General features: G+C 39.9%; 1 protein-coding gene across 2 annotated transcripts in view; it reads right to left on the bottom strand.

The window, feature by feature from the left end:
* DENND5A (DENN domain containing 5A) overlaps nt 1-25,602 on the bottom strand; it is a gene marked incomplete at its 5' end in the record, with an annotated part of 116,709 nt that overhangs the window by 33,253 nt on the left and 57,854 nt on the right. For both annotated transcript variants that reach the window (XM_079708805.1, XM_079708804.1), the window contains 5 exons: nt 572-665; nt 2,049-2,199; nt 16,426-16,660; nt 17,160-17,375; nt 18,570-18,887. In XM_079708805.1, coding sequence (XP_079564931.1) covers nt 572-665; nt 2,049-2,199; nt 16,426-16,660; nt 17,160-17,375; nt 18,570-18,887 — 1,014 coding nt within the window. The remainder of the gene's footprint in view (nt 1-571; nt 666-2,048; nt 2,200-16,425; nt 16,661-17,159; nt 17,376-18,569; nt 18,888-25,602) is intronic.

The raw sequence follows: 25,602 nt of genomic DNA on the forward strand, positions 1-25,602 counted from the left end.
TTTAAATTAAGATAAAGAAAAAAATAGGAAAAAAGGCTCCTCCTCCCCAGGTTCAGAGAGCCACAGCATTAACCCAAGTTCAGCTTTTCCTCTTTCTCACTCTAACAAAATTAACTTCTTTACCACCATACCACACACACACACACACACAAAAGCCTCAAAAATTTTAAAGGGATTTTCCCCAAGTTTTAGAATCTTATCTTCTGAGGTTCCTGTCACCCCTCCCACTCTCCCAACGCCTGGGAGGAAGTGAGTATCATGCACGAGTGACTACTGAAAGGACAGTGAAAGGCTCTCTTCCAAGCACTGGTATCACTCCTGAACAGAGGTGCAAATCTGGTTCAGGGAGAGGACGCACATGGCTAGTGGCCCTGCTGCCCCTTGTGAAACACTGTACATCCTGGATTTGTCACAACTGAGGCTCATATCAGGGATCAGGAATTAACTTATTTATTAACCCTTCTTTATGAGGAGGATATTTGAATCAGACCAGAGGCCAAGGAAATGAGAAAGAGAAGGAGGGTGTAGCATGATAACAGGGTCATTCCTTGTCATTCTCAAGGTGTCTTACCTCTCTCTGGTCATTGTCTAAACGCAGGTGTTCTGTGTGCTGCTTCTGCCGGTCTTTACGCCTCCACTGGGCAGGGGCATTCCTTTTTGTCCACCTGACAAAATCAAAGCAGACAATTAAGAATATTCCGCTAAGAGGGACTTCCCTGGTGGTGCAGTGGTTAAGAATCCGCCTGCCAATGCAGAGGACACGGGTTCGGGCCCTGGGCCGGGAAGATCCCACATGCCGCGGACCAACTAAGCCTGTGTGCCACAACTACTGAGACTGCGCTCTACAGCCCGCAAGCCACAACTACTGAGCCTGCGTGCCACAACTACTGAAGCCCGCACACCTAGAGCCCGCGCTCAACAAAAGAAGCCACCACAATGAGAAGCCTGCGTACCTCAACGAAGAGTAGCTCCCACTCGCCACAACTAGAGAAAGCCTGTGCACAGCAACAAAGACCCAACGCAGCCAAAAATAAATGAAGAAAGGAAGGAATGAAGGGAGGGAGGGAGAAAGGGAGGAAAGAAGGAAAGGAAGAAAGAAAGAATATTCTGCTAAGAAAGTAAGGTCAACTGACAGGAGAAAACTTAAACATCTAGGGACCAATGCTGGCCATGGGAAACCACCAAGAAACCACCAGAGATAGCTCAGAAACCTTGAGAAGGGTAGCTTAAAGATCAGTTACTAGGCAAGAAAGAGATAACTCCCCAGGGACAGAGACATACCTTTTTTATTTTTTAAAAATAAATTTATTTATTTATTTATTTTTGGCTGCGTTGGGTCTTCGTTGCTGTGCGTGGGCTTTCTCTAGTTGCATTACTGTGCATGGGCTTCTCATTGCAGTGGCTTCTCCTGTTGTGGAGCACCGGCTCTAGGCGTGCGGGCTCAGTAGTTGTGTCACACGGGCCTAGTTGCTCCGTGGCATGTGGGATCTTCCCAGACCAGGGCTCGAACCCGTGTCCCCTGCATTGGCATGCAGATTCTAAACCACTGAGCCACCAGGGAAGTCCCAAGAGACATCTCTCTCTTGAAACACCTAAAAAAACTTCACTTGCAGATCCAAAACTATATTCACTCAACTCTGCCTGGGCTTTGATACACTCATCCCCAAAAGTAACGAAGAAGAGCAATCCTGCTAAGCTATCTACTTTCAGTTCTGTTATTTCAACCACCACTTACTAACAATACAGTGCTAGCTAGGTGTTGTATGGATTCAGTCATGAGATGATTTCAACCCACCTGCAGCCCGGCCTTTTACAGGCCATGATACATGAAGCTATCCCAATTTTCACAGTGGAGACAGGAGCTGATGATACTCTGTCACCTGTTTCCTTGTTCAAACAAGTGAACAACCTGGATAATGTGTATTTTCTCCATATTTGCTTTACAAATGTCAAGGTCTTGTGGAGATAACAGTCTAGGTGCAGATACTGTATAACCCTCACCACCGTGGCTAGGGAGCTGGATCAGGGAATCCCTGGGGTTGACTCACTTGTTGCTGGCTGGCCCGGTGGAAAGCACATCAGACTGCAGCTTAGGGAAGAAGCCTGGTTCATACTTCCCTTGTCCAATCTTCATGTCAAGTAAATGGGGGTGAACCGCAGTATGATCGATTTTTGCCAGTCGCAGCTCAATTGCTTTCTCTGGATGAGAATGAAAAAGTCCAATATTTTAAAAAACATACCATATTCTGGGCCATAAAACAAGTCTCAATACATTTAAAATAATTTGAATCATACAAAGTATGTCCTGTGACCAACAATAATCAATAATACCTTAAAACTAAAAAACAAACTTCTAAATAACCAAGGGGTCAAAAAGGAAATCAGCATGGTTGAGGCTAAAATGGAGTGGATTGCCTATTATTGGATGTAGATTGTGCTCTCTATTGTTAAGAGTACTTGAAACAATTCAGGTTGGTTTCCTTGAAGTAATTTTTTTTATTAGTTTCTGCTTTATAACAAAGTGAATCAGTCATACATATACATCTGTTCCCACATCCCTTCCCTCTTGCGTCTCCCTCCCTCCCACTCTCCCTAGTTGAAGTAATTTTTATTTATGATTCAGAGGACTCATGTGGATGGAACTCTCTCTGGCCCTTGAAAAACATGTCATCAGCACTCAGAGTTGCTGTTGCCCACTACATGTCCTGCCTTCTGAATAGAAAAGAGGTGTTATTTAGGGAAAATCTTTCTTTTAAGATATGTGTAGATCATTTTATTTACTACTGATAATTTTGTTCTTTGATCCCTATAGAGATAGTTTTTCTTTAACAGCATATTTTTTAGTGGTTGTTTTAAAATTATACAGAGAGCAGAAGTTCTTTATCTGATGTGATTTAGTAGGGTAGTGAATTCGATAATTGAAAAGTCACTTAAGTTTGGGAATCCTAAAAGGATATATACATCCCTTAAACATTTTAATTTAAACCATATGACTGTATAATCACCAGTCTTTTGATGAAGTGTCTGTGCATTTTCTTTGATTATGGATCCACTAATCAGGGGTCTGCATTGTTTCTCTTGCATAAATCTCACCCATAATTCATTCACACTGAGTTTTCCAGTTTTTAAAGTGGAGCGAGAACTTTTAAAGGACCTTGCAAAAGAACCATAGTAGATGCTAGTTTTCCCAAGTTTTCTGCACTTAAGTGATATGCCTAATTCAATTGCTGTATTTTTAGTGACTTTGCTTTACTGAGTCTTTTTAAAGCATTTAATTTTGTTTTCAGAGAAACAGTTCTTTTTTTTTGCCCTCATATCTTACCATTTATTTACATAATATTTGGTTAAATTATACAACCCAGTAATAAGTTCAACTAGTGCAGACAAGCTTGGAAACAAATGCATACATTAGTATTTTTTAATTCATTTTTTAATCGCAGTATAGTTGATGTACAATAGTATATAAGTTACAGGTGTACAATACAGTGATTCACAATTTTTAAAGGTTATACTCCATTTATACATATTATAAAATATTGGCTATATTCCCCGTGTTCCACAGTGTATCCTTGTGGCTTATTTTATACATAAGCTTACATTAGTTTTTTTTTTTTTGCAAAGTAATGCAATCAAAAAATTTTAAAGGGAATAAAATGAAATCTCCTTCCTCTCTCCTTCCTGTGGTAGCCGGAGATCAAGTTTCTTGTGCATCCTTAATGAAAATAATAGTTTTTTAAAGCAAATAAATAATGTGTGGAAAAACAGTGCAGAGAGAATTCAATGTTTCCTTTTTTTTTTGTTGGCTGTGCGGGCTTTCTCTAGTTGTGGTGAGCAGGGGCTACTCTTTGTTGCGATGCGTGGGCTTCTCAGTGCAGTGGCTTCTCTTATTGCGTTGTTGCGGAGCACGGGCTCTAGGCATGTGGGCTTCAGTAGTTGCGGTACATGGGTTCAGTAGTTGTGGCTCACAGGCTCTAGAATGCAGGCTCAGTAGTTGTGGCACACAGGCTTAGCTGCTCCGCAGCATGTGGGGTCTTCCCGGACCAGGGATCGAACCCATGTCCCCTGCATTGGCAGGCGGATGCTTAACCACTGTGCTACCAGGGAAGTCCCTGTTTCCCTTCTTTTTGATCTAAAATCCTACCCTTGTGAAATAATCTCTTGATTTTTTTTATGCCCTCCTCCTAAATACTTTTATATAATGCACTATTTTTAATGTTGTGTTGCACATGTATTAATTATAATATTCTTTACATTAGATACATTTTGATATGGTATATTAAAGTAAAACTTGGAAAAAAAGCATTTCAGTCATATGGTAGAAATTTAAAATATTACAAAAGGGTGTATGTACAGTGACGTGTTAAGACTTATCACTGTTTCCTGTTTCCTTCCAGACATAGACATGCATATACAGCATGTATACCTTTTATTTTTTTTTATTTATTTTTTTTTTTTTTTTGCGGTACGCGGGCCTCTCACCGCTGTGGCCTCTCCCGTTGCGGAGCACAGGCTCCGGACGCGCAGGCTCAGCGGCCATGGCTCACGGGCCCAGCCGCTCCGCGGCATGTGGGATCCTCCCGGACCGGGGCACGAACCCGTATCCCCTGCATCGGCAAGCGGACTCCCAACCACCGCGCCACCAGGGAAGCCCTACCTTTTAAAAACAACACAGATGGGAGCATACTAATCATTGTTTTATACCTTCTTTCATTTAACAATTTATCTTGGAGATATCAGGACACAGATTAGGTTGTTTCCTAAGAACAAAGATTGCATGAGAAACATCCTTGTTCATACAGTTTTCACAGAAGTGTGAGTATGCAAGGACAGTTTCTAATTCAATTTCTGATTTGCAGGAACTTCCCTGTAGTTTGTTTTAGGAGTGAACTTATCTGTAAAGTGATGCCAAGTCTAATGTCTTTCTCTGCACAGAAAGAAGTCATAAGAATGTGCTGATTATTCTCTCTTCACCACTCAGAAGTGGTTGTAATCCCAGTATGCTTTGCATTATCTCCTTTTGTTAAAAGTAATTGCTCATTACAGCATTATGGGAGCTGTGAGAAAACCCAGAGAGTTGCCTCGAGCTGAAGTGTTTCCAGTTGATTTTGATTGGCTAAACTCTTTGGATGCAGATGACCTTCAGCTGTTTCCTATTTATTAGTTTCACCTTCTTGGCATGATGAGCACAGAGACAGGCAATGGCAAAGGAGGTACTGATTTTATCGTTTGTACTGGTGTATAGAAATGGATTTTGTGCTGTTGCTTACAGCTCTGGGAGGTCAGCATCCTAGTGTGGGTACCACAGGTTGATGGATCCCGGAGGCATGGTTTATTAGGCCATCCTTCAAGATGAGTTGTTGCTTTTTTAAAATACAAAAATGTAGGGAAAAAGAAACCCACAACTCAGACCAGAGAGGCCATAAAATTCCAAGTTTCTAGTATCTGTAAAACCAAACCATATAAATAGAAAGCAGTTTAGCCTTGAAAGAGGAGATTATGTCTCACCCCCTAAAGTGTTTTGTTTCTAAGAATCGCACACTTTCAAGTGCATCACAGGGACTACTTCAGGGATTTCAATCTGAGGCGAATAAGGTTACCCACTCTAGCAGAAATAAGTGGGCTGAGTTTCAGATACTGGATTAGACTCATCCTGAAGAGTAGGGAAAAACCAGAACTAGATGTCTGTGCTATTGAAAAACCTGCTTTTATGGAGCAGAGGAAGCCCCTTCCTTCAGACTTTAGCATGCCCTGTTTCATGATTAGAGAGTAGATAGATGTTCCCTGACACTGTAACTAGGTACACTATAAGGAGTAGTCCAGTGTCCAGGAAGCCTCATGAGGAAGGCATTTCAGGGACTCCTTTACTCAGAGTGTCTGTTGGACCCCTGTGAGATGTTCGTGTCTCTGAGCAGACCTGTCAGGAATGCCAGCCACGTAAAGGAGTAGCACCTGCTTTATTGACTTTTGGTAAAAGAAGCAGCTTTTTGGTTTTCACATGATTGAAAAGGCCTTGCTCCTTCCTGCCTTTTTTTTAAAAAAAACCAGAAATGGTGTGTGTCTATATGTGTGTGTACACTGAAACGGGGGAGAAATTATTCAGTGTAGTATTTATTCAAAATGTGTGTTTAAGAGCCAGTGTTGGGACACAGTAAGACTGGACCTTCAGCTTTAAATATCTCTTGGAGGTTTTCTCCCACAGCTTTACATTCTTTTGATCATCTTAAGTTTGAATTTTAAAGTATATTCTTATCATGTCTGAGATTCTCAAGATTATTGCTCTTAGTAGGTTATTTACAAGCATTCATATCTAGAAGAGAGGTGAAAGATACAAAAACTGAGGCCTCACCTAGAGAATCATTAGAATTCTTCTTAATAATAATTGTTAGACTAATCATAGAGCAGGAAGATTTCAACAGAAAGATAACAAGCAAAGTTGTACAGGTGCCCCGTGCAACTGAGATATCTCAGAAGAGGCTGAAGATAGAACTTGCAGTGGCCTAAATTTGTTCCTCAGTTGTTGCTTACTCTCACGTTGGAGTAAATACTTTTTCCGAAAGGCTATATAGATTATCTATTTAATCCTTGAAAGAGTGTTTTTTTTTTTGTAATTTGGGAAATATTTTTGTTGTTGCTTCAATTGGGAGAGGGTCCTCACCAAATAGTCTTTAATATGGGAATGGCAGTGCTTTGTGGGGCACAGTGAAAAATGAGATCGACTTTCTTCTTGAACTCTTATCAGTCTGTTCCTGATTTTAGTGACTATGAAAAGCTTGCGCTCTTTTGTCCTTCTGCTAAATCAGCTGTATTTTTAAAAAAATCATTATTGATGACCAAATCTCTGAGCTCAGTTTTACCCACTGATTGTTTTACATCACTTATCTATTATCTATCAAATGCCTTAGCTTTCCCCGAAGAAGCTGAGGCACTTGCTTAGAGTGTACTCAACATGTTGGAGATGATGAAGTTTTAGTCATCAATTTTTATTTATTTGCATTACTAGTTAAAAAAAAAAACTATTTCCAGGGCATGCTTAGCCAGGAGCAAGGTGGTAAGCTGCTCCAAAGTTTTACTGGTGAGCACACAGGATGCTTTGCTAAAACCTAGTTGATATATATCAGCTTCTGCTCACTTCCTGCTCATTCTTCTTCATTATCTGGAAAGCTTTTTGTTATTTATTACTCATTTATGAACCAAGCTGAGGTTTGCTTAAATGGTGGGCTGAGTTTTTAGTGCATAAAACTGTTTAACTCCTGTGAAAACTCATTTGAAATCAGCCATTCCAGGAGGATATTACTCATATGATCTTAAAATTGATGTTCCTACTTTGTCTTTAAGTGTCTGAAACCAGCATACCATTTGTAAATAGTAATGTGTTAAATCTCAATCTATTGTATTGGCTTTGCTGATGTATTTTTTACTCATTTAAAAAAAAACAAGTCTAGAGATTGCATTCTGAAGAAAAGCTAAACTTTGAGCACAAGCTTCTCTTCCAAGATATGCTCTCTGACCTAGAATAAGAGTTTTGAGTAATGAAAGTCAATCTTCTGGGTCTTTCAGGTTCTAGGGGAGCTTTTTATCAAAGTGTTAAAATGACACTTTCATGCTGTTACCATTCAAGAAAGGTTGCCAGGTGGAAGGCAGACTTGGCTAGTGTGGAAAACCAGCCTCTGCATGCTTGAAGGTTCTTTGGGCTTGATCTTGAAGGCAAAGTTCACATCAGCTCCTTGTAGAATGCAGACATGTGAGTGGTAAATGAGGTGTTTTGACATTCATGCTGAACAGAGACTAGGCCACTGTTCCTTTTCTTTTTGTTCCACTTCCCCATTCTCCTTCTACTGAAGAGAATCTACTTAACATTCTGGTTTAGTATTTGGAGCAAGGTGCTATTTATGATTCCTATTGTATTTCTTTTTTTTAAAAATTGTATTTCTATATGAAATTTTATTACTAGCATGGACCTGTGTGTGGGGGGTATACTTCAGCTTGTGGTCCACTGAGGTCTCTGGGTTGTCTCTCTGATACCCACAAGGGAATCATACTCTGCGCATACCCTTGCTGAAGTTTATCCTGTTCCTTTCTAAATGTGCAATTGTGTTGAAGATTTTAACTTACTATTTGAGAAGCAAGTACCTTGTTTTTGACTGGTTTTGTGTGTGTTTTGTTTTTTTGACCTAGATTACCAGAGACTGATGACTGTGGCGGAGACAATTACAGCTCTCATGTTTCCTTTCCAGTGGCAGCATGTCTATGTTCCTATTCTCCCAGCTTCTCTCCTACATTTCTTAGATGCTCCTGTGCCATACCTGATGGGCCTGCATTCCAATGGCCTGGATGACCGGTCAAAACTGGAGCTGCCTCAAGAGGTAAGAAAAATGTGGAGCTTGGGTGCTGGTGTCTGTGACCCTGACACAGGATTTGGGAGAGAAGGGCTTTGGGATGAGCCCAGGGTGGTATCACCAAGCTTGTTTTCTTTTATTTGGGGGAACACAAACAACTTTCCAAGAAAAAAGTAAAAACAATGAAGATTTAGCTCTATTTATATAATTCCAGAAACACTTGTTTCCTCTATCACCTGACATACTTTTATACTAATCTCTGTTTATACTATTGTGAACTGCCTTTTTCAAACATGATATTTTACATATTTTTAAGAAAATCTTTTTATTATGTAATCGTTTAAACTTACACAGAAGAGTAGCATAGTGAATCTCTGTGTTTTCAATACTTAGCTTTAACAGTTATCATACATTTAAATTGTATGTTACTTCTGTACTTTCTACCCCCTATTTTTTAAAGAAATTCCACATAATACTGTAATGAGGTGGATGGACCTAGAGTCTGTCATACAGAGTGAAGTAAGTCAGAAAGAGAAAGACAAATACTGTATGCTGACACATATATATGGAATTTAAGGAAAAAAAATGTCATGAAGAACATAGGGGTAAGACAGGAATAAAGACACAGACCTACTAGAGAATGGACTTGAGGATATGGGGAGGGGGAAGGGTAAGCTGTGACAAAGTGAAAGAGCGGCATGGACATATATACACTACCAAACGTAAGGTAGATAGCTAGTGGGAAGCAGCCGCATAGCACAGGGAGATCAGCTCGGTGCTTTGTGACCGCCTGGAGGGGTGGGATAGGGAGGGTGGGAGGGAGACGCAAAAGGGAGGGGATATGGGAACATATGTATATGTATAACTGATTAAATTTGTTATAAAGCAAAAAATAAAAAAATAAAAAAATAAAAAGAAATACTGACTCCATTTTGACTTTCCTTTCACAATGATGGAGAAAACCATTGAGTTTTGGGGTACTGGGTTTTTATATGTATTTGTCTACTGATAAATATGCATAAAGAGTAGATATCAAAGATTGGAGAGTGGGGAGCTTTTTGTTGTTGCTTTAAATGGTTGCATATTTAATACTGACACCTCCTTCTGGTAAACCTAATTATCATTTTGTAAAAGTCAAAATAAGAATAACAGTAAAAATGTTCATTGCAGCTCTATTGACAGTAGTCTGGACATGGAAGCAACCTAAGTGTCCATCGACAGATGAATGGATAAAGAAGATGTGGCACATATATACAATGGAATATTACTCAGCTATAAAAAGAAACGAAATTGAGTTATTTGTAGTGAGGTGGATGGACCTAGAGTCTGTTATACAGAGTGAAGTAAAGCAGAAAGAGAAAAACAAATAAATACCGTATGCTGACACATATATATGGAATCTAAAAATCAAACCAAAAATATGTCATGAAGAACGCAGGGGCAAGATGGGAATAAAGACGCAGACCTACTAGAGAATGGACTTAAGGACACGGGGAGAGGGAAGGGTAAGCTGGGACGAAGTGAGAGAGTGGCATGGACATATATACAGTACCAAATGTAAAACAGATAGCTAGTGGGAAGCAGCCGCATAGCACAGGGAGATCAGCTCGGTGCTTTGTGATCCCCTAGAGGGGTGGGATAGGGAGGGTGGGAGGGAGGGAGACACAAGAGGGAAGAGATATGGGGATATATGTATATGTATAACTGATTCACTTCGTTATAAAGCAGAAACTAACACACCATTGTAAAGCAATTATACTCCAATAAAGATGTTTTAAAAAAAAGAGTATTTTGATAATAATGGTACAGAATTAAATATATGTCAGAGAACATTAAAGGAATTCCAGAATTTCTAAGGAAAAAAAAAAAGGAAATAAAGTATTTTGAGCTGAATAAAAATGAAAACACAAAATATCAAAATTTGTGGGATGTCATTAAAATATTACTTGAAAGATTTACAGCCTATCTTAGGCCGTGAATATTACAAACAACTCAATGCCAACAAATCTGACAACAGATGAAAGACACAAACTGTCAAAGCTCACTCAAGAAAACAGATAACCTGAATAGCTCTATATCTATTTTTTAAATTGAATCTGTAGTCTAAAACCTTCCTACAAAGAAACTCCAGGCCCCGATGGCTCCACTGATGAATTCTGCTAAACATTTAAAGAAGAAATAGTATCACTTACACAAGCTCTTCCAGAAAACTGAAGGGAGTACTTCCCAACTTATTCTATGAGGCCAGCATTATCCTGATACCAAATCAGACCAAGACATTACATGAAAACTATGAACCAAATCCCCCCTGAACACAGATGCAAAAATTCTAAACAAATTTTTAGTAAAGCGAAGCCAATAATAAACAAAAGGATAATACATCATGACCAAAGAGAGTTTATCTCAGGACTGCAAGACTGGTTTACACATTCAAAAATCAACGAATATAATTCACCATTTTGACAAACTAAAGCTAAAAACCATATAATTACCTCAATAGATGCAAAAAAGCATTTGGCAAAATACAACCACCACTTCTGATAAAAAACTCTCAGCAGGCTACTAACAGAAACCAACATTCTCAACTGATACAAAAGTATCCATGAAAAACCACAGTGATGGGCTTCCACGGTGGTGCAGTGGTTAAAATCTGCCTGCCAACACAGGGGACATGGGTTCGAGCCCTGCTCCGGGAAGATCCCACTTGCCGCGGAGCAACTAAGCCTTTGCACCACAACTACTGAGCCTGCGCTCTAGAGCCCACGGGCCACAACTACTGAAGCCCGCACGCCTAGAGCCCGTGCTCCACAACAAGAGAAGCCACCGCATGAGAAGCCCGTGCACCTCAACAAAGAGTAGCCCCCACTCGCCGCAACTAGAGAAAGCCCGCGTGCAGCAACAAAGACCCAACTCAGCCAAAAATTAATTAATTAAAAGAAAAAACATAGTAATAACACCATACTTAATGGTGAATGCTTCCCCCTTAAGATCAGAAATAAGACAAGCATGCCATATTCTATTCGACATTGCACTAGAGGTTCTAGCCAGTGCAATAAGGCAATAAGGCAAAAAAAAGAAAAGACATCAAGACTTGAAAGGAAAAAGTAAAACTATCATTATTTGCAGGCAATAAGACTGTCTACATAAAAAATTTGAAGGAATATACAAAAAGCTACTAGTTTAGGAGGGTTGTAGGACACAGGCCAATATACAAAACTCTATTATATTTCTGTATATTAGCAATGAACAATCAGAAATTGAAATTTTAAAATACCATTTACAATAGCACTAAACATATGAAATACTTAGGAATAAATCTGACAAAAGATATGTAAAACCTGTTCACTGAAAACTATATAACACTGCTGAGAGAAATTAAAGACCTGAATAAATGGAGAGATATGCCATGTTCATGTATCAGAAGACTCAATAATGTTAAAATATCAATTCTCCCTAAATTGGTCTATAGATTCAAGGCAATCCAAATGAAATTTTCAGAAGGTTATTTGTAGACTGGCAAGCTGATTCTAAATACATATGAAATAAAAAGGACCTACAATAGCCAAAACACTTTGAAAATAAGAACAAAGTTGAAAGACTAACACTACCTGACTTCAAGATTTAATATAAAGCTACAGTAATTAAGACAGTGTGGTATTGGTGTAAATGTAGACTAACACATCAATGAAACAGAACAAAGAATCCAGAAACAGACTCACACATATACAGATCACTAATATTTTGACAAAGGTGAAAATACAATTTATCAGAGAGAGGATAATCTTTTCAACATATGATTTTGGAACAACTGGATATCTATCCGGAAAAAATAAACCTGGACCCTTAGCTTACACCATTTACCAAAATCAACTTGAAATGGATCATGACTTAAATGTAAAGCCTAAGACTAAAAACTTCTAGAAGAATATGTACAGAAAACATAAACTATGTTACCTTGGTTAGGCAAAATTTTCTTAGATACAACACTAAAAGCATAATCCATTAAAAAAAACCTGATAAACAGACTTCATCAAAATTAAGAACTGTTCTTTGAAGGACACCATTAAGAGAGCAAAAAGACAAGCCACAGAACGGGGAAATAACTGCAAATCATATATCTGATAAAGGACCTGTATCCAGAATATATAAAGAACTTCCAAAACTCAGTAATAACAAAACAACACAATAAAAAAAATGGGCAAAAGATTTAAACAGGGCTTCCCTGGTGGCGCAGTGGTTGAGAGTCCGCCTGCCGATGCAGAGGACACGGGTTCATGCCCCGGTCCGGGAAGATCCCACATGCCGTGGAGCAGCTGGGCCCGTGAGCCATGGCCACTGAGCCTGCGCGTCCGGAGCCTGTGCTCCGCAACGGGAGAGGCCACAACAGTGAGAGGCCCGCGTACCGCAAAAAAAAAAAAAAAAAAAAGATTTAAACAGACACTTCACCATAGAAGACCTGCGGATGGCAAATAAGCAAATGAAAAAATGTTCAACATTACTAGTCATCAAGCACATGCAAATCAAAACCACAATGAGATACCACTACATACCTATTAGATGGCTAAAACTGAAAAGACTGAGCGTACTAAATGTTAACAACAATGTGAAAGAACTATAACTCTCATACACTGCTAGTGAGAATGTAAAATACACAACTACTTTGCAAGACAATTTGGCAATTTCTTTAAAAAGTCAACATACGAATATCATATGGTGCAGTCATTCTACTCCTAGGTATGTATGCAAGGGAAAAGAAAACATATGTCTATACAAAAACTTACATACAAATGTTCATAGCTCTAACGCCCACCAACAGGTAAATAAACAAATTGTAGTAATATCCATACAGTGGAAGACTACTCAGCAATAAAAGGAACATGAATGAATCTCAATATAATTATGCTGAGTAAAAGAAGACAGACTAAAATAAAGAATGCATACTGGGGCTTCCCTGGTGGCGCAGTGGTTAAGAATCTGCCTGCCAATGCAGGGGACACGGGTTCGAGCCCTGGTCCGGGAAGATCCCACATGCCGTGAAGCAACTACTGAGCCTGTGCTCTAGAGCCTGTGAGCCACAACTACTGAGCCTGCGCTCCACAACTACTGAAGCCCATATGCCTAGAGCCCATGATCCACAACAAGAGAAGCAACAGCAATGAGAAGCCCGTGCACTGCAACAAAGAGTAGTCCCCCTCGCCGCAACTAAAGAAAGCCCATGCGCAGCAACGAAGACCCAACACAGCCAAAAAAAGAAAAAGAAAAAAGGAATACAGGGCTTCCCTGGTGGCGCGGTGGTTGAGAGTCTGCCTGCCAATGCAGGGGACATGGGTTCATGCCCCAGTCCAGGAGGATCCCACATGCCGCGGAGCGGCTAGGCCCGTGAGCCATGGCCGCTGAGCCTGTGCGTCCGGAGCCTGTGCTCCGCAATGGGAGAGGCCACAACAGTGACAGGCCCGCGTACCACAAAAAAAAAAGAAAAAAAAAAAAAGAATACATACTGCATGATTCCATTTATAGAAAAACCTAGAAAATTCAAACTCTATAGTAACAGAAATCATATCAGTGGTTGCCTGGAGACTGGGGGAGAGAATGCAGAGAGGACAGGATGGAGGTATTACAAAAGGGCATGAGAAAACCTTTGAGGATAATGGGTATATTCCCGATGTCAGTGAATATAACATGTAACAAAACTTTAAATGTGTGCAGTTTACTGTATATCAATAATATCTCAAAAATTTTAAAGAGTAAGAACCAAAAAAGCTGGTAATTCTCCTGGTATTGTCTAGATACATATAAAAACATCTCACCTTTGGGCCTTGCTGAGTGTCCTAGGTCAAGTGGCCTTCTCTCTCTGGGCCTACCTTACTTCCTCCCACCCTTACCCCTCCTTCATCAGAACGTATTTAGTCTCTCAAACAAGTGCTAAGCACTATTCTAGGTACCCAGATACAATGGCGGGCCAAAGGAAAATCTTTACCTGTAAAATTAGTGAATGAGTAGAGTTAATTGCCATCAAGATCCCTTCTAAATGTAAATTTTAAAGAATCTCCAGAAAGACCCCTTTAGTTGTATTTTTACCATTTTCAAATCAGACTGATTCAAGAAGCTAAGGTGTCCATGAGGAATGGCGTGAGGTAGCTGAACTACTCCTCTAGGCTATAAATCTGAAGCCAGTGGCAAGAACTCTGAACTAGCATATTTGGAGTACATATCTCAGGGAAATACCTAAGGGCTATACCAAGGGCATGATTCCTGGGAACAGAGCATGTAGTTGCCTGGAGGGTCTCTGTGATACCCATTTTTCTGAAATGAGTCATAGAAATGAGGGTTAGTTAACCCTCCTTCCATATCCCGAACTCCACATTCTAATGGGACCACAAGAATTCATGTCCTGGCCACAAATGAGACCAGAGTAACTCATATCAGTATTTGGTGTTCAACAACTGGATTACAGATGGGCTGAGAACTGACTGCCTCAACCCTTTGGGCAGAAGGGCAAGGTTTCAAGCAACTAGAGTGTCTCATTTTACAGTCTCCAGCTATAAGCGGACTCCTCCCTTTACTCCCACAAGTGATACATAAATATTGTCATTTTTCAAGTGTAACACAATATGAAAAGATTGGGAAGTCCTGATTTAAAGTGATGGTTTAAGAGATGTTTCTCTAAACCCACAATCTTGTAAAAAATTCTCCATCAAGCTCTCCAGGACCAACGCCTTAGGCAGGGTTCAGGACCTGAAACTTGATGTGTGTGTTCCAGGAGGCAAGGAGGACTGTGTTAGAGTATTTCACTTGCATGGGCAACACATCCTCAAGCCTTGGCCAAGAGGACTGTCACCTTAATGAAAGGCTTGGAGCAAGAGCTGAAAGATAAAGTCAGAAGGCTATCGAGCATAAGGCTGAGGAACCCAGGATTTTGTCCAAACTGTCACCACTTGTATCTTCAAAACCTAAAAAAACGCCTGCCACATTCATTCATGTGGTAAATACTTGGTGAGCGCTTCCCACACACTGGGCATGTAGTGGGTATTTATATTTGGTAAATGAATAAACAAAATATACAAAAAGGCTACAACAAGGACACTGAATATTACACAAGGAAGAGAACACACTATTTAATCTGACACCTCAAGCTGAGACTATTCTCTGGAGAAACTGACCTAGACGGGGCCTCTATCAACAAAAAGGTGTATTCCATCATGCAAGTAGCAAACAACTTTTAACATCTATATGTTCTAGGCACAATGTTAGAGGACCGGGGGTAAGACAGTGATTAAATACAGTCTCTGCTCTTAAACTGCTCCCTGATAATGATGGCTCAAAACAATAGAGATTATAAAGGGGAGGCAAGAACAAAGCAAAACAGGAGCTTAGCAGAGGATCAACTCAGCCTGAGGACATCAGAGAAGGCTTCACAGAGGAGGAGACACATCAGCTGGATTTCTATAAGCTGCTTACCCATAACTCACTCGCCCCTTCTTTCTTGTTAATAGAATCAATACAATTCAGGGTAACATTACACCCAGGTCAATACTCACTTTCATAGCTTCCCTTGCACTTAAGGGTGGTCATGGTTCTGGCCTATGAGACAACAGAAGTTGTTGGGAATTTCTGGGAAAGCTTTTGCTTTCTGATGTAAGAGGGACAATACAGCTGGCATCAACTTTCCCCTTTGCCCTGAATGTGAACATAAAAGGCCTCTTGTAACAAAGAGGCAACAAGTATGAATATAAAAGTCAACATGCTAAGGACAGCTGAGTGAAATGACAGACTCTCATTTCCTGATTGTTGAGCAGCTGAGCAACCACCAATTCTGTACTTCTTGATAATTTAAGAAAAATAAACCCCATTTATCTCATGCACTGCTGATTAGATTCTCTAGTACTTACAGCAGGACCCATGCCTAACTGACACAGTGTTAAAGGATGAGAAGAAGTCTGCCAGGCAAAAAAGACAGGGGAAAGCATTTCAGGCAATGGGAACAACTTATGCAAAAACAGAAACAGGGAAAGAAGCTGGCATGTTTAGGAACAGGGACATGTTAGTGACATAATCCAAGAGGCTAGAAAGTACAACAAGGAGGCCTCACTTGCTTCATCCACAGTGGTACACTGCTGGTACATGGATGTGCGCAAAGTAGGTGTCCGAACATTCAACAGCCTGATCTTGTCTACTCGGGAATCAAACACCCGGAGCACAGGATCTTTATCATCATCGTCATGACACATGATTTTGTTGTCAATGAAGGAAGCAAACATCTGGGTCTCCAAGAATCTTGAGAGGAAAGGCAGGTAGGGCTCAGGCTGATCTGACAGAAAAGATGCCTGGTGGGACCAAAAGGAAAAAGTCATCAACAGGGAAGAGGGCATATCAGCCTTAATCAACCAAGGCTACATACCCAAGGGATTCAGTAGGTTAACTCTTCTCTGAAGCTTCCTAGGTCTTTATAAATTGCAAACAGTAAAACCTCTCCATCCTTTTTAAAAATTCATATAATTTCAGATATCCTGAAACTTTGACACACTGGCCCATTTAACTTACTCAGGTAACCTACTGTGGCAACCAATGTTCCCAGAATCCTGATGTTCAACCTGCATGCACATCTTTGCCTAAGAGAGCTCTTTGACTGAAGGTAAACCACCTGATAGCAATAACCAGCACTCTGCTCTAAAGCAAGCAGACCTTATATTTTATTAACATCAGAAGGACCATGAACTTGTTTCCACCACATATTATGAAAGAAAAGCTCATCTTCAGTCACATCTTTAAGAGAGTCTGGCACGTTCTCACTTCTTACCACCTCCCCAGTGGGATTATACTCACTTTGTCAAAGTTTTGCATCTGCTCCCTGTTGGTAAACCAGGACTCCTTATCCTGGCTGGGCTGAATGACAAACACCTCATAATCTGCAAACATCTGAGTGAAACGATTTGCAAAAACTTCCCGGATCTGAATGTTTAGCTGGTAAATCCTTAGTTCTTCTTCATCACACTGAACTTTGAGATCCTTATTGCTGCTGGGGTCTTCACGTACTTCCAGCTACAAAAACAAAACAAAACAGTTGAGAATGTGCAAGCTTTTCCTTTTATCCCAAAGAAATGCAACTCATCCTTTCCCCCGTCCTCCGCCAATGGTCATTTACTTTTGCAGCAAATGGAGAAAATAAACAAAAGAGGAAAAAATGGGAAGAAAAGAAAAAGAAAGGAATTCTGACATGGAGAAGAGATAAATGAGGGTGTTCCACTTGCAGGTACCCAGCAACCCAATGAAAGTGGAGAGGAACTCATTACAGGCAGAGAGAGATTCAGCAATAGAGGAAAAGACACCAGTTATCTCAAGGGTCAGGGAAAGGAAGGAGTCTGGGAAGTCAACAAGAAAATGATAATGCAAAGCAACAAGGTCAGACTCTGGTTTTCCTTTCATCTCTTTGATTTTTCTCCCCCATATCACTTTCCCTATCTTTCTCCCTAAAAATGTTTCCTTACTGGTTTTCTTAACTTTTTTAATCTCTCTAAATATTTCTCTGCTCTTCTTTAACTGGCTATGATTTTTCTTTTTTAATATCTGCTCTACTAACTAAACAAATCAGGAAAATGAAATGTTTCACACTTCACTAAAAAATAGCCCAACGAAATGATTACAGTACCCCATTTTGTTTATATGTAATTTAAGAAAGTAATTTAATAGTGAGAATGGGGAGGGTGAAGAGATGGGTAAACAACTACAGAAAGCAGACAGTCTCATCGAAGTCAGGAAATGGAAAGTTAAGTACATCCCTGGGAAGAGCAGAGGACTAGAATTCAAGAGGACCAGGTTCTAGCCGCAAGTCAGCCACACAGAAGCATTTAATCTTAGGTAAAACACTCAGGATCTCTAAGTCAACAATTCCTGCTCTATGTGCTTTAGGATGCTGTGCAATTCACAAGGCAATGGATCTGAAAGAAGTCTGAACACAAAGATTGCCACCACCATCCCTCCAAGTCTCTCTGCAGTAGTGTTTACAGAGAATGACAGCAGCTTCTCCTTGATGTTGAAGTGAGAAACTACCGAGATTTAGATCCAAGTAGCATTTATACTAGGATAATGTTTGCCAGAGCTAAATCCAGAGTCTCCCACACAGAGCATCCTTTCAGTACTCACAGATATGCCTTGCCCTGAACTGGGTGCCTTCTCATTCCACACTTTATTTCACCAGGACATCATCTTAGCACAGACCCATATACAGCATCATACCTTCTCCAGGCTCACCCCAGTCCTCTTGACCAAGGCCTGCAGGCGGGCGATAGTTTCATTCTCCTTGAGGAACTCGTAGGAATGTAAAGGGGAGCCTGCAATGTTTCCATTCCTCTTGTCGGAGACGAGCTCAGAGGCCCGGAGCCTCTTCAGCTTGGAGGCACTCTCGCTACAGTGAAGGTTCCCTTCAGGGGGAATGCCAAATGCCATGAGAATCTCAGAGACTTCCTGGACAAACTCCAATTTGTTGGGAAACTGAGGCAAGTCCTCCGGCAGCTCAATGAAGTGGTTGTCAATGTCCACAAAGCAGAGGTTAGCCTGGCAGTCAAAACATGATGAGGAGTGTGAACAACTCCAAAGTATTAAGGAAGAAGCTTTAGAGGGGATAATGAACAAGAAAGGAAAGAGCAAACGTCTGCAATGGGCATAACTTAGGTATGGTTAAAGAAGATGGGGTGGAAGGAGGTAGACCTGAGTTCCAGTCTTCCCCTGATGCTTTCTAGTTGTGGGATGTTGGGAAAGTTACATAACTGTTTCCTCAGCTATAAAATGGTGATAAAAACCACTTATCTTAGAGAGTGATAAGAATTACATAATAACATAAATGTTTAGCATCTAGCACAAAATTCTCATATATAGTAAGTGCTCACAGAATATTTGTTGAGTTCACAAATTCTTACAAGAGTAAAAAGAATGCTAGGAGTGTGTCAGAAAGTCTAGGTTCCAGACCTGAATCTGTCACTATCTCCCTATATGACCCTGAGCATACCAGTATCCCTTTCTGAGCCTCATTTCTGATTTGTAAGATTTGATGGCTCGTCTTGATTTTTGTGCTTCCTTCTGGCTTTAAGATTGCTCCTGAGAGGATGTAGAGAGACAGTACTTTCATACATTGCTGGGGAGGCAGGTAATCTGGATTAACAAAAAATAACCTGGCAATATCTATCCTTATTTTATAGACATAACTGACACAGAGAGGTTAAGTAACTTGTCCAAAGTCACATAGCTAGTAAGTAGTAGAGCTGGGATTTGAACTCAGCTAGCCTGACTTCAGTCATACCCTCAAGCTCTTAACCATACATTCTTCGCCTTAGAGGTCTTACACATTTCTTGTTCAATTTAACTTAAATATTTTATAGTTCTCATCCCTGTTGGAATTTTCTTGCAGTGCAGCTATTAATTAGAAAAGCTTTTTATTTTTGTATATTTATTTTATAACCATGAACCTGTTCTAGCCAAGACAACTGTCATCTCCTTCACTGCAGAGCATTATTAAATGCTTAAGTGTTTGTTATAGCAAGGATAATAATATTACCTATGTCATAAGTTTGTTTTGACGATTATGAGACAATTAATGTCAAGGATTTAGGACAGCGTTAGTATACAATAAATGTCAATTAACATTGTTATTATCACTGTGGAATATAAAACCCCAATAAATGAATACACACATACACAATATATATGCTATATTACTACACAGGAAAATTCCATAATGAAAAGATGCCAATAATCCCCACATTTATTTGTAAATTTAATATATATATATTTTTTAATCCCAGAAAGATTTTTATTTTTTTCAAGGGAGTATCTGATGAATTGTTTCTGAATCTTACCGAAAACAATAAAAGAATAGCCAAGAAAATTCTGAGGGGAGACTTGCCTTGCTGGATTCTAATACAAATATAAAACAATGGGACTTCCCTGGTGGTCCAGTGGCTAAGACTCTGCGCTCCCAATGCAGGAGGCCCAGGTTCAATCCCTGGTCAGGGAACTAGATCCTGCAAGCCGCAACTAAGAGTTCGCATGCTGCATCTTAAAATCCCACATGCTGCAATTGAAGATCCCACATGCCTCAACAAAGATCCCGCGTACCACAGCTAAGACCCGGCGCAGCCAAATAGATAAATAAATATTTAAAAATAAATAAATAAAATGTTTAAAATATATATAAAACAATAATCTATTGGAAAAGAACAGTCTTGAACAGACCCATTTATTGTGGATGAATTATGCAATAAATGTTTGGGGGACAAATGACTGTACACTTAAAAATGTTAAAGTATAATACCATACTCAAAAATAAATTTGAGATAGACTGAAGATTTAAATATAAAAAATAAAGCCACTTTATGTTTTAAAAAAGAATCTCTACCTTTTAGAGATACATACTAAATATATGATGACATAATAATGCTGTGTGAGATTTGCTTCAAAATAATCCAGTAGGGTAAATGGGAAAAGAGTGGAGGATATAGAAAGAAGAGTGGCCATGAGTTGATGATTATTGTGTAATGATGGATGCTAGTCTCTTTACTCTTACATGTGTTCAACATTTTCTGTAACAAAAAGTGAAAAAATAAATACCCCCACAAAAGTATTAAAAGAAAATATAAAAGATTACTATTATGCCTTAGGGTAGAGTTGGACTTTCTAAACTTTATACAAGGCTAAAAAATAATTAAAGATAATCTGGGAAACAATAATTGTCATACATAACATGTAAAAGGTTAACATCCAAAGAAATTATTGAGATAATTTACCCAGCTGAAAAATGGAAACAGGTTATAAAAGGCAAACACAGAAGAAGTTTCCGTTAATTAACTTCAAATATATGAAAAGATGTTCAATTTCACTAATAAACCAAGAAATGCAAACAAAATATTTTTTACCTCCTGGATTAGCAAAGATTTAAAAGATTTATAATGTCCAATGCTGGCAAAGTTACTAGGAAACAAACAACTCATACACTGTTATTGGGAATGTGAACTGACAACTTTCCGGGAACAATCTTTTTTTTGCGTTACGCGGGCCTCTCACTGTCGTGGCCTCTCCCGCTGCGGAGCACAGGCTCCGGACGCGCAGGCTCAGCGGCCATGGCTCACGGGCCCAGCCGCTCCACGGCATGTGGGATCCTCCCGGACCGGGGCATGAACCCGTGTCCCCTGCATCGGCAGGCGGACTCTCAACCACTGCGCCACCAGGGAAGCCCTCGGGGAACAATCTTAAAGAAATTCTTTTTTTTTTTAACCAGTCCAACCCAAGAACTAGAAATTACCAATATTTTTATCTACTTATATACTCTTCCCCAATCCCATCCCCCAACCTATACAGTCCCACCCCTGTAATCACTATCCTGAATTCTGTTTATTACCTTTTTGCCTTTTGTTTTTTAATTTATCACGTATGTATAGTACATGCCTTTAAATTTTTGCTTGTTTTTGAATTTTATAAAAGGATTATTGTTCTTTACACAGTCTTGTGATACTATTTTTCTTCACTGAACATTACGTTACTAAGATTCAGCCATTTTGTTGTATGTAGCTACCCATTATTCATTTTCACTCTTGTGTAATATTACACTATGTGGATATACTACAATTTACTCATCAATTTTCCCATCAAAAGGCATTTGACTTGCTTCCTGTTTATTGTTTTTACATTGTTATACATGTTTTCTTGGACACGTGTGCAAGATCTTCTCTTGGGTATATCCTAGGAGTGGAACTGCTACATTGTGAGGTATGCAAATGTTCAATTTTATAAGGCCTAGCTGTGTTCCAAAGTGGTTATAACAATTTACATTTTTACCAACAATCTAAAGTGATCCTACTGATCCAAATATTTCCAAAACTTGGTATCATCAGATTTCTTATTATTACCACTTTAGTGGGTACATTTATTTACACTTCCCTGATTGCTAGTGAAGAAATGTGTATTTTTTGTACAATCTCTCTTCACGTCTTTAGCCCATTCTTCTGTTGGGATGCTTATCTTCTTACTGATTTGTAGGAGTTCTTTATAACCTCCTGATGCTAACTCTTCATAGGCTATATGTGCCCTACACATATCTTCTCCTAGTTTTTATTTTTTCATTTTAAGATGTCTTTTTCTTAATTAAAAAAATCAAAGTTATCAATCTTTTATTTTATGGAAAGTGCTTTCTTCATCTTGTTTACAAAGTCCCTACCTACCCAGAGGTCAAAAAGGTATTTATTAATATTTCCTTCGAGGGCTTCCCTGGTGGCGCAGTGGTTGAGAGTCCGCCTGCCGATGCAGGGGACACGGGTTCGTGCCCCGGTCTGGGAGGATCCCACATGCCGCGGAGCGGCTTGGCCCATGAGCCATGGCCATTGAGCCTGCGTGTCCGGAGCCTGTGCTCCGCAACGGGAGAGGCCACAACAGTGAGAGGCCCACATACCGCAAAAAAAAAAAAAAAAAAAAAAAAAAAAAAAAAAATATTTCCTTCGAAAAGATTTAAATTTTTCTTTTTGACATTTAACTGCTTAATCCGTCTCAAGTTGATTTTGTTATGGCGTTGGGTAGGAATCCTTCTTTACTTTTTCTCCCTATGGACAAGCAATTTTTCCAGCTCTGTTATTAAAAAGTTCTTTGGCATGGTATGTTTATTATATATCAAAATACTGATCCTGCTGTTTATCCCTGTACCAGTAAGTCTTGTATTCTAAGAGGCAGGAGGCCCATATAGTAAATCCAGATTAATATAACTATTCCACAAACTCTCAATCTATTAAGACTGCATGTTTTAACATGTCCATGTATGCATTCATTCAATACACATTTGCTGAGTGCATAAATTACTCCATTTACAAATCTATAACTAATAAAGAGAACTTTCCCATATCCAAGATTCAAAAATTAGAAGAATCACTTTAAATTTCACCTTCTAGAGTTCCTCCACTAGATAACAACTTTAAACCCGTCCTTGTTAAAGAGACGATAAATGTTTAACACCTAAAAATAACACCTATTTTTTGTTTATTCCTCTAAGATTTTAAAATTATAAGTGCCTTCAGGTCAAGCAACTAAAAAATATAGTAAAGACAGAATTAAATCATCTAGTCATGAAGCTCACCTGCCTCATAAGCCTGTCCATACAGCTAACAGAAGAAAAGCACTGTGACCCACCAGAAGCACACAGTGCAATCATTTATCCTCTTGGTCCTCCTCGCTTTAGAGGAAAAAACCAGTTTGTCCAATAGGAAACATAAAGGCAGCTAAATACAACTATAACCACTCGACAATGCTTGGCTGGCTTTTCTCCCACTGCTATTGACCAAACACAGAATGTCTGTAAAGAACTTTACAAACTCCAAATGCTGTATCCACATACTGTAGATACTCCTAGATAGAGGTGGCCAGAGGAAAGAAAGCAGCTCAGGCACACTTCAGAGATTAAGATAGGAGCCTCTGAGACACTACTAGCCATTCTTTGCAGAGTTGGGCTGAAGCAGGTAGGGATAAGAAGGCAAAATGAAAAGGGGGCCATTCAATTACTAGACTCATACAACAGCCTCACGCTTTCTCCTCTCAGTACTCAGAGGGCTCTGGCAAACAGAAGTAACTTGCAAACCTACCTCAAACCCCTCATGCTCCCCCTTCCTCACCTGAAAAGAGGCCAACTCCTTCAAAACAGCTTGGGGGACAAGAAGCAACCTGGAAGGGGCACTGAACCCAAGTGATCAGTCTTCCTCAGTTAACCTCCTGTCTCGTTGGGAGAGGCCATGGGAAGACTTTGCTACTCTGGGGTAGTGATCACATGGATATCCCAAACCACAAAAAGTTTCCCAAATCCCTTCCTGCAAAAGGTCACAATGGCCCTTCCCAGCCCTGAGTTCCTGCCACCAAATCACAGACAGCCTCACTGGCTAGTCTATCGTCAAGTTATTCACTGAAGGGGAGCTCAACAGATAACTGGGGAAAAGCTATTGAAAAAGTATCCTGAGAAAGGAGAAAAAGAAAGTAGGAAAGAAAGAGAGGCCCAAGATAGAAAGAAGTAACACCCCCTTCCCCTGACATAGCTGTGGAAGAACTGCCCCCTTCCTGTGCTCAGACAATGAAACCCAAAAGAGAAGCACAAGACAAAGAATGCCTCACAAAGGCAGCTCAGCACTCTCACTTGCTCAGGGCCAGCTGAGCTCATGTGTTGGTGTAAAAAGAAACAAAGGGCTTTTCACAGACTTTTGATGCCCAAAGATAGGGCAGCAACTGATGAATTCTGACTTGGGGGGTTAGAGAATGTACACTCTCCATGTCTCTGGACAAAGTCCCTTTTATAAGTCTAATGTGCACCCACCCCACTACCCTGATGGTGCCCACCTGCAAAGGCCCAAGTGCATTTCCCAGCCTCAAGGCTTCCTTCTAGCAGCATAAAGATACCACAGGATGGCCACCAAAATGTTGAAAGTAGTTATCTCTGGGTGGTAAAATCTGGGGTAATTTTTACTTTATACTTTTGCATTGTTAGAATTTTTAACTATAAATGTATCATTTCGGAGACATCCCAAAGCTGTCTTTCAGAGATATTATCACGCTCCATTCATTATGTGTACCTTTCATGGTGCTTTACTCCTTGAGAAAGCCAGTCTTTTCTCACCAGCCTAAAGTTTTCCATGGGGACTGCACATACTCAGATATCCCAGAAGTTACTTGCTAAAAATCAAGTTAGAAAATATCCAGCTACGTAATTGTCCGCACAAATACGTGAACTTCAGAGGAACAGGCTGGATGAAGTGGGACTCTGAAACCCTAGAACTGCTTATGAAATACACACAGGTATTCTACAATCCCACTGTCACCACTCCTTCTCAAGTAGACCACAAAGAGAAGCAGAGTACAAAAGATGCAGCAATGGTGGAGGCTGCAAAAGTGGAGAATCCAATATCCCAGAACAGAGTGAAATTTTGGGTTTCTCAAACAACCCACAGTTTCTCAGTCCTGTTAAGAAAACTGCTGGTCTCCCAGCAGCCTCTTCACACACCCACATACATGAAGCACACACAAAATGATGCTGAGAAAGCCTACAGGAAATAGAACTTGCCCCAAGTATACAGCAAGCTGACACCAAAGATGAAAATAAAACAGAAATCTGGCTTCTGGCCTAGTGACCTATTTATCAGATTATTCATGCCTCTTCGGCTTTCTACCTTCAATCATTTTTTACTGCTATTCTTTTTTTTTTTTTAACATCTTTACTGGAGTATAATTGCTTTACAATGGTGTGATGGTTTCT

Source organism: Hyperoodon ampullatus (assembly GCF_949752795.1).
Source record: "Hyperoodon ampullatus genome assembly, chromosome: 7".
NCBI classification, from domain to species: Eukaryota; Metazoa; Chordata; class Mammalia; order Artiodactyla; family Ziphiidae; genus Hyperoodon; species Hyperoodon ampullatus.